This window comes from Lipotes vexillifer, unplaced genomic scaffold (assembly GCF_000442215.2).
Source record: "Lipotes vexillifer unplaced genomic scaffold, Lipotes_vexillifer_v1.1 scaffold472, whole genome shotgun sequence".
NCBI lineage: Eukaryota > Metazoa > Chordata > Mammalia > Artiodactyla > Lipotidae > Lipotes > Lipotes vexillifer.
In genome coordinates, this window is record NW_006797698.1 from 2,820,542 (window position 1) to 2,836,276 (window position 15,735).

The window sequence follows — 15,735 nt, forward strand, 5'->3', positions numbered from 1 at the left end:
CCAGAGATCTCGCTTCTCTCCCACTCCACCCATCATCAAGAAGCCCCACTCCACTCCCCCGAAGTTCCCGAGAGAGACCCCTTGACCCTTTCCCCCACAGTTCCCGAGACTGACATGGACCCCCTGCTCCAGAGCCCGGTTTCCCAAAAGGACACCCCCTTCCAGATCTCTTCTGCGGCCCAGAAGGACACACCACTCCCAACGGCGGAGATCACCCGCTTGGCCGTGTGGGCTGCCGTCCAAGCGGTGGAGAGGAAACTGGAGGCCCAAGCCATGCGGCTCCTGACCCTGGAGGGCAGGACTGGGACAAATGAGAAGAAGATAGCTGACTGCGAGAAGACGGCCGTGGAGTTTGCAAACCACCTGGAGAGCAAATGGGTTGTGCTGGGGACCCTGCTGCAGGAGTATGGGCTGCTGCAGAGGCGGCTGGAGAACATGGAGAACCTGCTTAAGAACAGAAATTTCTGGATCCTGCGGCTGCCCCCGGGCAGCAACGGAGAAGTTCCCAAGGTAACTTTATCCCAACCGGGGCTTCCCGGGGAGTGACTGGGACTGGAATGTGTTTTAGGAATTTAATATCAAAGAAAGGGAAAGCCATGGTTAAGAAGGAAAACAATATGATGATACCTAGTCACCCACTTCACATCGCTGAGAACAGGACGCAGCAAAACCAAATGATTTCTCCTGTTGATAAAAGCATAGGCTCTAGATCAGAGAGACGACCTAGTGATGGGGGCTGTCAGCGTAGAAGGTATTCAGTCTGTGATGTCTGAGGATAAAAGGCAAATTGAAGGCCAAGTGGTCGAGCTGTGGACAAGTGTGAACCTGTGTGGTTCCCCGTGGAGGTGGAGGGAGGACTTGGTGAAATGTTACAGGGCGGTGTCCTGCTCAGCATTTTTATCAGTAAACTCATAAATCACGTTAATGCCAGTAAAAATATGATTTCCAGAGGTATCCTAAAAAAACAGAGGATGGTTAGATTTTAGTATTATTTCCCAGAGGAAAGCACTTAAACGTGAACTGGTTTTCTTTCTGTTCTTTTATGCTACGGCCCCTTTTCACAGCCTCATGGAGGGAAAACGCGTGGACCGTGTTGCCTAGGCCAGCACTTTGCAGATTGTATTGTGTACACGAATCACCTGGGGATCTTACTAAATGCTGAATCTGAATTAGTGAGTCTCAAGTGGGGCCTGAGAGTCTGCATTTCTAGCATTCCCCAGTGGTGCCATTGCTGCTGGTCTGCAGACCACACTTTACAGCAGCAAGGACTGTCCTGTTAGAGAGGAAAAGGACCAGACATCACAGGGCCCTGACTCTCTCGGGCCAGGACAGTGGCTGAAGCCTCCTGATTTCTAGAGAGGTCCTTGGTGAAAACCCACAGCCGGGCCTCTGGGCCTTTCCCACTCCAGTCCTAAGAGTTTTGAAACAGGCCCAGGGGGCCAGAGCCGTTGGCAACCTTCGGATCTGGCAGCTGAGGGCCCGTGATGCCTTCCAGTTGGTCCAAGCTGAGCTTGTTGTGTGGTTTCAGGTCCCTGTGACGTTTGACGATGTGGCCGTCCATTTCTCGGAGCAGGAGTGGGGGAACCTGTCCGAGTGGCAGAAGGAGCTGTACAAGAACGTGATGCGGGGCAACTACGAGTCTCTGGTTTCCATGGGTAAGGAGACGGCTTCACTGCCCGCGGCTTCCCGCCTGCTAGCTGGGGGTTCCTTAGGAGCCCCGGGAGCTCTGAACTCCCAGAGACAATTTTCGAGAGCACAGCAAATGAGAGCAGACACCCATATACCCACATACCTCAGCACAGCACAGATCAGCACAACTCGTAAGCAGAGACCCCCCTCTACCCGCGGGGGCCGGGGGACAGACTCAGACATCAGCAGTCTCTCAACCTTTATGTTATTTTCCCCATGGCCCCTATATACGTATATATACATACATACATATATATATATATATCTTGAAATTAATTTGCCTAGCAAGCTGTTATTAAGCAGAGTGTGAGGTGCTTTATGAAAATGACATTTAATCCTCACACCTTGCCCGTGTGGGAGCTAGGACAGGTGTCAGCCCTCCTGATAGACCGCCTAGGTGGCTGAACACTGTCGTCGATTGAGAGCTTACGTCTCCCAGGTTCTCGTCCCGCTCGCGCAGAGAGGAGGTATGACCCGGGGAGTAAACTGTCGTCCTAGGTCCCTACCAGGAAGTTGCGATTTCACTGGGATCTCTCATACCCCACAGTCGGTGGATTCTTGTTGTTTTCGCTAATGAGAGTATTTGAGGATGAAGACCTGGGAAAATAGGCTTTAGTTTCATATGTTTCCTTTTCTCTGATATGGGGAACTCTCTGGGCACAAAAAAAAATTAGAAGAACATTAAATATGCTGTTGTATAGAAAATCCGATCCTTGCTGGAATTGTTAATTTTACACATCTATACCTCTCCATGGGGTAACTTTTTATTTTTTTCTGTTCTTTTTAAAGTATACACGTAATTGTGAAAATGGAACAATTTAGATTTGTATAATAAAGAGCAGTCCCCACCCCCAGCCAGCACCACTCCCCAGAGGTAACCACCGTGAGCCCTTGGGCCGATATTGTTTCTCATCATTTTGCTGCACTTGTGCACGTGTGGTTTGTGGTTTGCACAAATGGGATCCTTCACTTATTTTACCTAACAGTAGTCAGAGACAGCTTTCTGTGTCACCGCGGAGGCCTGCTCGAAAGACAGTGCAGTGTTCCCGATGAACCGTCGGGCTGTTGATATAGAACTATTGACAAGCAGCAGCCTGAGTCCCTCTCCTCACTGCCACAGAGGGTTGCAATCAGCATCTCTATTTGTGCTCTTCTGCGAGTATTTCAGTGGGATGGATTCCGGGAGGTGGGTTTGCCGAGGAAAGAGGGTGCTCGTTTACAATGTCACGGGCACTTCCACGGGTCCTACCCGGGGCTGTGTATGTTCACGCAACAGAGTGTGACAACGCCGTCTCCACACCCTGGCCGGAACTGAGGTTCCCCTGTTGTAAAGATTTGTCTTTTCTGATGGTGAAAAATGACGCTGCATTATTGTAACATGTATCCCTTTGATGATTAGGAAGCTTGTGCATCTTTTAATATGTTTATTGGCCATTTGCATATTTCCTACGAATTACCCATTCATATCTTTGATTTTTTATTTTACTAACTGTAGAGGCTCTTTATATATAATTACGGACATTAATCCTTTGCCTTATTTTTTACAAATGTGTGTGTGTGATACTATTTCCTCCAAGTTTCTTTATCTTTTAAATTTATTTCCAAAGAACTTTAAACTTTTTGTAATATAAAAAAAAAAACTATCAGTTTTGTTTCATGGCTTCTATATTTTATCAAGATCAGTTTTTTAATTTATAAAATTTCAAATATCTTCTCCCTTTGTCATGAAAACCTGAGCTGGCATTGGCCACCTGTGAGCCACAGATGACCAGTTTCCATCAGTGGGCAAGTGGTGCCCCACAGCTGGTGCCGCTGGGAGGACCCAGGGCGCGGTTAACACACACATGCACACACACACACGCGCGCCCACGCACACACACTCTGTGTGCCCCGAGGAGAAGGGCTGGAAACTTGGCCCTTCCTTCTGCAGCATTGCCAGCCTTGGGTAGAGCAGCTGCTCCCGATGTCCCAGTCACACAGGTGACATCTTTGTAGCATCCAGTGCGAACTCACCCCATAGGATATCTTCTTTGCTTCCTCCTGCTCAGACTATGCAATTTCCAAACCAGACCTCATGTCTCAGATGGAGCGCGGGGAGAGGCCAGCCATGCAGGAGCAAGAGGACTCAGAAGAGGGCGAGGCACCTGCGGACCCCAGTGCCGGTGAGTGGCTGCCAGGCGGCGCGGGCTGTTACAACCCACCGTAGGCACCGGCAGGCTGTGTTAGCAGGCTGAGTGCCTCAGGGAATCCTGCAGGTGCTGGGACCTGCCTGGGGCCTCCTTGATTGCCAGTGGCCCTAGCGGCTGAGCTAGGAATGCCGTTGCGGTCATTGTCTCGGGGAGCTTTTGCCGCCACCAAGCGTCACCTCACTCTTTGCGGGAAACAGAACCAAAACTGGCAGAAAGGCATTCCCTTGTCGGGATACTGGTGCGGGTGAGCCCCGAGCTCCCAGAGGAGGGCCACATCCCTGGTCCTGTGGCCGGTGCGTGGAAGGACAGGGACAGACACGGACTTTACCCGAAGCATCCTCCAGTGTGCGGGGCGGGGTCCAGACGAGGCGGTGAGGCGAGGCGGCGGAGAAGCGCAGACCGGCCTGGCCGTGGGCTCTGGTGCAGACGCCAGCGTCAGGCTGCCGGCACTTGAACCCCGGCTTCTCTGCGTCCTCGCCCTGTGGTTTTTGTTACTCGGCCTTTTGGAGGCCCGCTTTCTCATCCATGAAACAGAACTGGTACTGATAGCCAGGGCCTGGCATGCTGACCGGCAGGTTCCAGTGGCCCAGGACATGCCAGCTGCTGTGTCCGTCTGCGTGGGGAGCCGTCCCTTCCCCAGCGGCCGCTCAGCAGCCCTCACACTTGCATGGCAGTGCTTTCGGGGTGTGGTTCATTCTTTGGAATTGCCCTTGGCCTTGCATCACTTCCCTTGAAGGTCTTCCGTGGGAGGAGATCCTTGTCCTTTGTAGCCAGATGTCATGCGTGATCCTGTCTTTTGAAAAAGGAGGATAATCTAGCAGGAGAACTCACTGGGGCCAACAGCCAGGTCTTGTATGAAGTAATGTCATCGACTCTGGCACCAGGAGGAGGTCCAGAATCACGTGCAGGTGTGTCGGCCCCATGGAGTGAGAGCAGAGGTAACTTCCAGAAGAGGAAGTGTTTCAGTGTTTAGTGTTTCAGAGAAACCCTAAATCATCATCACTTTCTAGAGATTTGTCTGGAGATTTAAATGGAGGGAAGAGGCGGATCCTGAATTCATTCTGGCAGACAAAAAAGATGGATTTAAAAGTAGAGGAGGTGAGAATGGGTGTCGTGGGACAGGGTGTGGCACGGGGCAGAGTGATCTTCCGTTTGGAGGAAAACAAGTCTGTATGTGAAGGGTTTGAGTGGCCGCATCCAAAAACAGGTGTCAGTGGGAACGGAGAGATTGAAAGGAGAAGAAATCAGAAAGAGGGCTTGGGAGGCAAAGAATGAGAAAGGGAAGAGGTAGTTTGTGGTAAAAATCCTAGAACCCATCCGATGTCCCCGTGGGGTTTTGTGGTCCGGGTACTGCTTTTGTAGCATCTTCTTAGAAGGGCTAGGATGGGAACGTGGACCCTTTCCTCTGTCTGCTTGTTCACACTCTCATCACAGGTGGGCCTCCCACAAAGTGGGGCCAGAATTGAGAGCAAATAACTCCAACCCCCTCGGCCCCAGGCGGGGTTCATTCTGGCACAGGAGCGTCTAAGGCCAGAGCTTCTGTGGGCAGCGGCGGCCTCACAGAGGCTGCCTTGTGTGGCTGGAATGTGCCATTTGTTCCACTAACCGTCTCAGCCACTAGGAGCCTGACTGGAGGGAGGACAGGCGAGGAATGAGAACCACTGCCCCATGGGCCAGCTGTAAACTCGCACTTCTGTGTGTGTGCAAGGCCCTGGCCTCGGGGTAGCAGGGTTGTTCCTGTGAGTCTGCAGTTATCAGAGCCAGTGGTCACCTGTCATTCGTGTGTCCTCCCCCTTAGAAGAGTGGCCACAAGGTCAGCCCTGGGCCAGACCCAAAAGGTGATACCAATTGAGAATTTTCATGGTTCCAAATACACCAAACATGACAATTTTGTGAACTGGCTGAGTAAATGCATTCAATAAACTAGTATTTATGGTTGGGATCCCTAAGGGCAAGGAGACCTGAAGGTGACTCAGATAGCAACCCTGCTCTCAGAATCCTCCAAGCCAGGGCTCCCATTCATGGCTCTTTAAGGGCAAATAGGAGGCCTGGGGAAGCCAGGGACCATTGTCACCTAACAAATTAGCAGAATAAAACAAACAAGCCAGAAGCCATGGCTGAAATCCAAGTTCTCATACAGTGTACATAGTTTCAGACTTTTTAAAAAGCAATTTGATATTTTCTGGTCTTCAAATATGTTTTAAATATTTAAAATGTTCATTTACTTAACCTAATAATTTCCTTTCTGAGAGTCTATAGCCTAGAAAAGAATCCAAAAATATGGATTAAGATGTATAAATATTATATTACATTATGATAGACGGTTATACAGCCACTAAAATCACACGTGAAGAGTTTTTACACCATATTTTCACTTGTATGTTTATTATTAAGTTCATCTAATATTTTTTGTACCAGGTACTATGTCAAGAGACTGATGTTAACAAACTAAACACCCCACATATGTAAAAATACAGCCAGCCACTGTGACAGTGCTGTGGAGACAGGCATCCAGGGCTCTGGGACACACAGCAGCAAAGGCCTTAAAGCTGAGACCAGGTGCTCAGCAAAGGCCTCGGAGGAGGTGGGATTTTTAGTGGAAGCACAAGTGGGAGTTCCCGTTACTCAGAGAACTCCTCAGAGGGAGGAAAGACTGGAAGTGAGGGGGCTCTCTTTGTAGCCCAGGTAGGAGGCCTGGCATAGCCCAGGGAGCACAGTGGGTATTTGTGAGGTGTATTTTGGCGTCGGTGGCTGGCGGATGTCGAATATGAGGAGCGGAGGTCCCGCGGATGAGTCCAGGTCGTGACGTGAGTGAGAGGGTAGGTGGGGGACGACAAGAGGTTCCAACCCAGAGAAACGACAGGAACGCGTTAGGTGTGAGGTCCCAGGGCACGTCAAGGAGGTGGTGTTGAGAAAGCAGCTGAATAAAGGAGCCTGAAGCTCACAGAAGAGCCCTGAGCTAGCGACAGACGTGTGGGCCTTGGTAGCGTGGACGCGATCAGCTTTCCCAGCCTGGATGGGAGAAGAGAAAGAGCACAGCCTGTGCCCTTGGCTTGGAGCCCTGACTGTTAGAGTAGATTTGGAGAGTTGGAATATATGGGTCTGGGTGGAGCCCAGGTGTTAGTTTTGTTTGTTTTTAAGCTTCCAAGATGATTCTCATGTGCAGCCAGGGTTGAAAACCACTGCTGTAGGATTTGGAAAAAGGAGGAGGAATCAGAAGAATCAAAGGAAACAGGAGTGACCAGAAAGGTAGCAAGAAATCAGGGTAATGCATTGTTGGGTATTTCAAAAGAAGAGTGTTTCCGGAAGGAGGGAGCGTGGTTAACAGTGTTGAATTCTGCAGTGTGGTTTAGTTAGGCAGAGGCTGCGTGAAGTGTCCATTGGATTTGCAGATTGGCAGCATCAGTGACCTTAGCAAGAAAGAAACGTTGGCGGCATGGTTGAGGTGGAAGCCTGTGAGTGGGTTGAGGAGTGGATGGGAGGCGAGGAAGTGGAGATTGTTCCAGTGTAGCTGTGGGTGGGGAAGAGAAACGCTGGCGGGCCGGGCAGCGTGGGGACTCTTGTTTGCTTAAGATGGGGATTGCCGAAGCCTGTTTGACATGTTGACAGGAATGAGCCAGTCAATACGGGAAGTTAATGGTATAGAAGCGGATAATGTAGGGACTTCCCTGGCGGTCCAGCAGTTAGGACTCCGCACTCTCACTGCCGAGGGCCCAGGTTCGATCCCTGGTCGGGGAACTAAGATCCCTAAGAAGTGAGAGTATATTACTTCTTATTCAGTAAAAATAATTTTTTTAAAAAACAGCGCATGAAGAAAGACTCCAAGTTAAAGGTGGCAGATTGACCGTGTGTTTACTCCCACCTCCCCAAGTCCTTCTAAAACGAGAGCGAAGGGACTTTTTTTAAAAGGAACGGACAAGGAGACAACGGCAGCTAAGTTTTGGAAGGCTGAGAGCAGATGGCTGGGTGATCGCTGATTGAGAAAGCAGAATCCAAAATTGGTGTTAGGGAAGAAATCCAGTTTGCACTCCACCCCCATCCCTGCTCAAGACTTGGGAACTAGCGGTACCAGAGGTTCCAGGTGTCTTTGGAAATGGGGGTAAAGGTGAGGCTAAAAACAGCATTGGTCAAACATCTTAAGAGGCCTTTAAACACTGCCATTTCCCTCCATTGCCTCACCCGACTGTGGTAGGTGACCAAGGCTTATTCTCTGGAGATGGTGAACAACAGGGTTTCTGGACGTGGACACCAGGCATGATTGGGGTGGGTGCCATGTTGAAAACAAGGGAATGAGTGAAGCTTGACAGAGATGTTGAGATCTCTAGCCTTCTTCCCTAACCTGAATCCCAAAATGATGCTCACATCCAAGATTAAACCCTCAGGGCAGGATATTGGAGGAGTTTTATCTGGAGATGCTTGGGGCCAGCCCAAGAGATTTCCCAGGGAAATGATCTAGCTAAACAATCCTGCTGGGAAACCAAGCCCTACCTGAATGCACCAAACTTGCAATTCTCTTTTGAGTATTCAACTTTTAATATAAATGGAGAACCAAGAACCACAAGACATTTGGGAAGAGCCTCTAATATACAGAGACAAAGGGGAAAGAAAGCAGAAAAAATAAATGTCAAGGAAACAGAGACCATACGGGGTGGGGGGTGGGGGAATATGTTTAAATACTTATATATAGTTATACATTTAAAATATACATTTTTTCATATTCCTTAGAGAGATAAAAGAAGTGAATGTATCCATGACAAAAGTATAATGCTTATCTAAAAAAAAAATAGAAAGGAACTCTTAGAAATTAAAAATATAATAATGCAAATTAAAAACTCAGTAGCAGTGTTAGAAAATAAAGTTGAATACACAGCCCAGAAAATAGAGCAAAAAGACAAAAAGACAAAAAAGAAAATAGGGAGACAATAAGAAAAGTAAAGGATGGAAGTCTAATGTCCAGATAATAGAAATATCAGGATAAAAAAATAGCAAAAACAGGGAGAAGGGAATTAGAGATGAAAGACTTCAGGGAAAATTCCCAGCGTGTAAAGACAGCTTTCCAGATTGAAGAGCCTGCCAACTGTCCAGAACAGTGGATGAAAATTGACCCAGCCTTAAATACTTCAGCAAGAAATTTCAGAGCAACTGAGGACCCAGGAGATCTGACAAACTCTTGGGAGAAGGACCAGGTTCATACAAAGGAACAAGAATTAGAATGGCATTGGACTTTTCAACAGTATTGGAAGCTACAAGACCGTAGAATAATTCCTTTAAAATTCTTTAAATTTTAAAATTGGAAAATATTTTCCAACATTCTAGAATTTGATATCTAGACAGACTAATCTAATTAAATATGAGAGTGAAATCGAGATACTGAGATGTTCAAGGTCTGCCATGCGCCCTTTCTCAAGCTGGGGCAGGTACTTTGCCAAATGAGGAAGTAAAGATTATAGTTGATATGTGTTGTGCACATTTAATATGTTTGGTGTGACTGACCAGACAGCTTCCAGAAGGAATCTCTGAAGTCCCAGAGGGTCTCAGGGTAGCCTGTTCCTCAGCTCAACGCTGTTTAGAAAAAAAGAAACGAAAGAAAGGAAGGAAGGAAGGAGAGAGGGGAAAAAGCTGTGCTTTTCTCTAATGCTAGTATGATTTCATTATTTATGTCTAAAGTTTTGATTCATCCATAATTTATTTTGAGGTGAGATATGTGAGGATTTTTTTTTGGTTCTTTCCTTCTAGTCAGGAAGCCAGCTGTCTCCACTTCATTTACCTAAACCTTTTCCCACTGGTTTGAAGTGCTACCTTTGGTCATAAACTATATTCCCACAGTGTACATGTCTTTGATTAATTTTTTTAATGGGAGAACAGATTACTGCTTATGAATGCATTCTGGTTATCAGAATTCTTTCAGAAGTTGTTTGGGGCAGAGAGACCTTTTTGGTGGGAAACACTGGTTTCCCTGCTGTGTAACAAGCGGGGGAGAGGCATGAAAATGTGTAACCAATGCCCATTTCAAGGGAAAAAGAATTAGATGCCATAGAGAGGGGCAGACGAGTGCTTGGTGGGGTCAGAGAAGAGCACGCTCACGATGGGCTAAGAGCGGCCTGGGACGTCTGGTGGAGTGGGGGTCTTGAGGAGAGGTCAGGATGGGAAGGCAGTGGTCTTTGGGCTGCAGTACCCATTCCCCGGGGTACAAGAGACTTTCCAAGAAGGCACAACACAGAGGGCTTTGCGGGTTCAGCTTCCAAGTCTCTGTCCATCTGTTCTCCTTCATAAAGCATGTCAGTGAGGGTGCTCGACACCTACGGCCCCTCTAGTGTTGGTCCCATGTCCCATGTCTCCTACCACTGAGAACAAAAGAGGAGGCACCTCCTGCCCATCCTGCCTTACTATGGAGTGTTTCTCTGATGTATAAAAAGCCCTCTGGCTCACGAAACAAAGAGACAAGCCAGAATGTTGGGGGACAGAACCAGAAGTACATTGGTGGCTCTGGGGCCTGGATGGTGAATCCTTTTGGAAGTTAGATCGTTTGGAATACTTAGCTTTCGACAAAATTGAAAGAGAACCTAATTAAGTTGTCAGCTAATAGGTCATTAAAAACAATTTTTGATGATATGTTAACCATGTGCTTTTGCAGTATTTATAATTCAGAAAGAAGTTCAAAGAATGGAGTGATAATTCCGTAACAAAGCTCCCACCAGCCCAGCTACAGATCTATGTAAATGAGCTCTCCCAATGGTTATATTTATAAAAATGAAAAATAGGAGATTTTATTCTGAACGCTGTCTCGTTCAAGCAATAAGAATATTCATTCTCAGATAAATGAACTAATTGGGGGAAAAGTCCCCATGCATCCTTGTAAGAGATACATTTCCTACAGGTTTTTTGTTTCCTATCTTCCTATTTTTCATTCCACAATAATAATAACTAAGGATGACTTAAGCCAGGCAGACAAGTAACACTTAGAACCCTGTGGTTATTGGAAATGAAAGCAAAATTAATCTTTCCATTTACATATGTATTTCTGTGCAGTCGATGAGCTGATTAGGAAGGCACCTAAGCATAAAAATATGTTCTATTAGGCTAAAATTCTGTGGGTAAAGTGGGAATGGAAATAGAAGTCCATGGTGAAAAGGGATGATCTTAAAACTCCAAGTATCAAAGAACTTGTTCGTGTATTTTTTAAGTGAATAATGGTGGGTTTTAAATTGCTAGGGTTCTTAGATTCCATTGGCAACATTAAATGGCAATGGAAGAGTTTATTTTAAAATATCAATATTTACAATACTCCAGAAATTACATCCTTAGCAGTGATTGAAGCATTTTGTCTGTTTATTCAAAAAGGTGCAAACGGGTACATGGTTTTAAAAACTTATCTTAGGGAGGAGGCAAGCAAAATATCTTCAGGAGTTGTGAAGTCAGGGAAGGTATCTTTCCGATGCTGGAGTCATAGTTGTGGATGTCGTGCAGAGCCCAGAAGAAAGGAGGCCAGAGGAGGGGCACGGGAGGAAGGGGATGCAGGGGGATGACGTCGAGCTGGAGCAGGAGGAAGCCCAGGATGTGAGTGTGGATGGCTTTATGTTTTCTGTAAGACAGAGAATAGGATGAAGATGTCTTTGGAGAGTCAACTTGGAGGGAAGGTAGGCATGGTCTGCGTGGGAGACTGTGGGGAGGGCAACCTGGGACATTAGGGCTGCTTTGTATGCGGTCCACTCCCCAGCTGTTGGGCATCGATTACTTGGCTGATCAGAGAGGAATTAAAGGACTGCCAAGCATCTGAAAGAACCCAGCTTTAGGTCATGTGGCATCAGTTGCTAGCTTGACTGGGCGGTCTGCTTTCTGGGCAACGTGGTTCACTTTAGTATGGGCGGGACAAGTGGATACGGCGAAGGACAGTGAGGGGCTTCGTTCACTGGGTTCCTGGTGCCTTTTCTTTTTTCCACAGCACTTAATCACCTTCTAACATACCATATAATTTATTAACTATGTTTACTGCCTTATGTGAGATGTAGGAGAGCAGGGAGCTATGTTTTGTTCACTGATGTGTCCCACCATTAGAACATGCGTGGCACATAGGTGGGTGCTCAATAAATAGCTATTGAATAAACATTCAAAGGATGAATGAATATGTTCATGCATTATATGTTTATAATTTCCTTAATTAACAGTGATTTTCAACCTTTAAGGGGCTTTATGCTAGCACAGCTCTGCCCATATGCAAGAAAATAAAGTTGAACCCCTACCTCACACTATACACAAGATAAAAAGAAATTTCAGGTGGAATAAAGAGCTAAAGGTAAAAAAGAAAACAATAAAAACCTGGGGATAAAATCTAGGAGATCAGATGAACCATCTAGGACCAGAGGAGCCCCTCTTAACTAAGAAAACCCAGGAGCCGTAAGAAAGAGGGACATATTTGACAAGATGAAAACTTTAGGAAAGTTATATGATAAAAGATAACACAAAGTCAGAGACAAATGATAGATTTGGGGGAAATATTTGAAATGCCAGTAAGAGAAAATGGGTTATCTTTAATACAGGAATCAAAGGACTCCGATCCATTGACAGAACAGAGTTCACATAGAATCAACTCTAAAAGGCCAATAAATAAAAGAAATGATATTCAAATTACCCTCGTCAGGCAAGTAGAATTAAAGTATCAGTAAGTTGTCACTTTATACCCATCAGAGTGAGGAAGATTAAAAAGAGCAGTGGTGTCTTGCCGGCAGGCACGGCGGGAAAAGGGCTGGTAGAAATGTGAATAGTCACAGCCTGTGGAAAAGCAGTCGTCTGATGACATCTATCAGAATCTAAAATATTTTAAGTTTTTTACCCTGCTGTCCCACTCCAGGGACTCTCATAAAAATAAAAGCACTATTTTATGGTTAGAGATATAAACACATGTTTATGGCAGTGTTGTTCATCATGGCAAAAGCCTGGCAGCAGAAAGTGAATGTTGTCAATAAGGAAATGGTGGAACACGTTGCTGTATTATCCTCACCGTGGAATATACACAGCTTTGAAAAGGAACGTGTTAGCCTACAGAAATCGGGTGTGAGGGGATTTCTACAAGATATTTGGGTGAGAAAAAGAACATAGAGGATTATGTATAAGGCAGTTTTATTTTTTTTTAAACCTGTAATGGCCAGAAAAGAAAAACATAAATGTAAACATGCTGTGATAAATCACTACATAAGCATAGAGAAAAGTGTGAGGGCAGTTATGGGAATTACCTGGGAAGGTCGTACCTGTCGATTGGGGAGTGAGGCAAGTTAAAAGGGGAAAAAATACTGCACTAAAGAACAAAAATGTGCGCTAGAATCCTGTTATTTATCGAAAGTGATGCCTATGTGTGTAACGACATTTGAAATTCACCTACAGATGTACAGGCAGATCAAAAAAAAATGTCAGGGCCATGTGTGTAATCAGATGCTGTTTAACGAAAAACTAACCCCACAGCCCCTCTTGTGCCTGTAAACAGGGGCCAGGAAGAGGCTGGGGGCCTCTGATCTTTAGGACATCTGGTGGGGAAGTGTTGAAAAGGTGTGCGGGGAGACCAGACGATTAGCCTTTTCTTTATTCAGCTTGGTTGAGGGGGAGAGACAGAAACTGTTGCCTTTGGCTGACCTAACCTGGGAAAGGGAATTAGGATCTCTTTCTAAAAGAAACCCTTATTTTAAAATGATAGGGGGTCATGGAAACAAACGCGTCTATTTTAACTTGACTGCAGTTCATATTCAAGGCTACACAGTGTCCGTGCCTACTCACTGCCAACTCAGGATATTTCTTCAGGGTCTCTAAAATAAGAATTTTGGAAATAAAAATCCTAGGGCCACAAAACCCTGGGCAGGTGGAATGAACATGTTCTGGATTCTTTTGCCCTCCCCCCACCCCGCCCTCACCTTCTCAGCTCACGACGGGATCGTGATTAAGATCGAGGTGCAGACCAACGACGAGGGCTCCGAGAGTCTGGAGACGCCGGAGCCCCTGATGGGCCAGGTGGAGGAGCATGGCTTCCAGGACTCGGAGCTGGGGGACCCGTGCGGCGAGCAGCCGGACCTGGACATGCAGGAGCCGGAAAACCCTCTGGAGGCATCCACGGAGAGCTCAGGCGAGTTCAGTGAGCTCAAGCAGATGCTGGCACAGCAGAGAAACTGTGCGGGTGAGTTGGGGGCTGGTGCCTGTGGGGAAGCTGTGGTCTCCTTTAGGGAGGTACTGTGACACGGAGGGCTCAACAGGTGTGACAGAACCGAGCATGGCCTTAGGTACAGCTTCCCTGCCTCGGGATTTAAAAGCATCCGTCTCCCGGCAAGGAAAGAGGGTGTTAACAGCCAAAGACCAGGTCAGATGAGGACATCAGAGGCTGGCAGAGATCATGTCTCCGGCCCCCTCCCTCTACAGGCAGAGAAGGTCTCACACTAGTGGCAATGCTAGAACTTCCATCTCCCAACGTGTCCTTGGTCATTCCCTTGTCACACTGGAAGCCTCAACTGGCTTGAAGATTTCCACCCTTGAAGAGCACATCTTTGTAAATGGCCGAGGCTGCTTTTTCTGGTAGAATCTAGGCATCATTTTTGTTTAATCGCAAGACCTCAGGGTCATCATTCTGCACATCCTTGCTCCCTGTGAGGACAAGGAAACAGTGAGGAAGGGGCCTTGCTGCAGCACAGCCAGGACATCTTTTGTGGTCAGTTTTCTGATGCTAAACCATCCTCGCAGGCCTGAGAAAAGCCCTGTCTGATCGTCGTGGTGTATTTTTTTAAATACACTACTAGACTTAGCCTCTATTTTATTCAGGAATTTTACAACTATATTCATAAATGAAGTGAACCTGAACTTTTCGGGAATCATCATTAAGATTATACTAGACTTATCAAAGGAACTGGGAAGCTTTTGCTCCTTTTTTCTGTATCCTAAAAATAGTGTGTAAGATAGGAATTCTGCGTGCTCCTTGAAAATCTGGTAGAACCCACTTGGGTTTTGGTTTTTGTGTTTTGTTTATGTGCAAAAGGGTCATTAGCCATCATACCAATTACTGTATTATTTATACTTAGAAATGTATCCACATCCATTTTATTTAGGTTTTTAAAAGTATTATTTTGATGATTTAAATTTTTTTTTTCATTTTATTTTAATCCCTTGCAGTTTGCTTTTTTGAACATAAAATATGGACGTTGTTCTTGGTCAAAAGATGTGTACCTGGGGGCTTCCCTGGTGGCGCGGTGGTTGAGAGTCCGTCTGCCGATGCAGGGGGCGCAGGTTCTTGCCCGGGTCCGGGAAGATCCCACGTGCCGCGGAGCGGCTGGGCCCGTGAGCCATGGCCGCTGAGCCAGCGCGTCCGGAGCCTGTGCTCTGCGGCGGGAGAGGCCACAACAGTGAAAGGCCCGCGTACTGCAAAAAAAAAAAAGATGTGTACCTAACTGCTTATATTTAAATAATTGCATGATATTTGAGAAATCTTAATATACCATGTTGTCTTTCATTAGAGAACAGTGAAAGACACAAGGCAAATTGTGAGAATTCGTTGGATGGGAGCTTCATAAGAGCAATTCCAGATTGCCCTTTGAACACTCCCATTAATTCTGTTAGTACCATTTAGTAATACTGTAAGCTTTTTGTGGGATTTCGAGACCTGAATTTTAGGGCCAACTGTTTCATTCTTATTTCATTAAGAAAAAACTTGGAAACTCAAGGAGAGTTTAAATCTTCCAAGGCCCATATTTCCCCCTCTGCCTTTCATAAACAACCCTATTTTCAGGATAAACACCAGGGCAATGAGTTACCAACCTCTGAAGTTGCTTCCTCCTTCCTGATCTTTTAAGCATCGTGTTCCAGGGATGTTCTGGGTCACTTCCTGCTG

At 46.4% G+C, this 15,735-nt stretch overlaps 1 protein-coding gene across 1 annotated transcript in view; it reads left to right on the forward strand.

The window, feature by feature from the left end:
* ZNF777 (zinc finger protein 777) overlaps window positions 1-15,735 on the forward strand; it is a 24,555-nt gene that overhangs the window by 5,976 nt on the left and 2,844 nt on the right. Inside the window, exons 3-6 of the mRNA XM_007469854.1 lie at window positions 1-510; window positions 1,529-1,655; window positions 3,738-3,851; window positions 13,786-14,037. The exon at window positions 1-510 is cut by the window's left edge and continues 7 nt beyond it. Of these exons, the coding sequence (XP_007469916.1) occupies window positions 1-510; window positions 1,529-1,655; window positions 3,738-3,851; window positions 13,786-14,037 (1,003 nt within the window). The remainder of the gene's footprint in view (window positions 511-1,528; window positions 1,656-3,737; window positions 3,852-13,785; window positions 14,038-15,735) is intronic.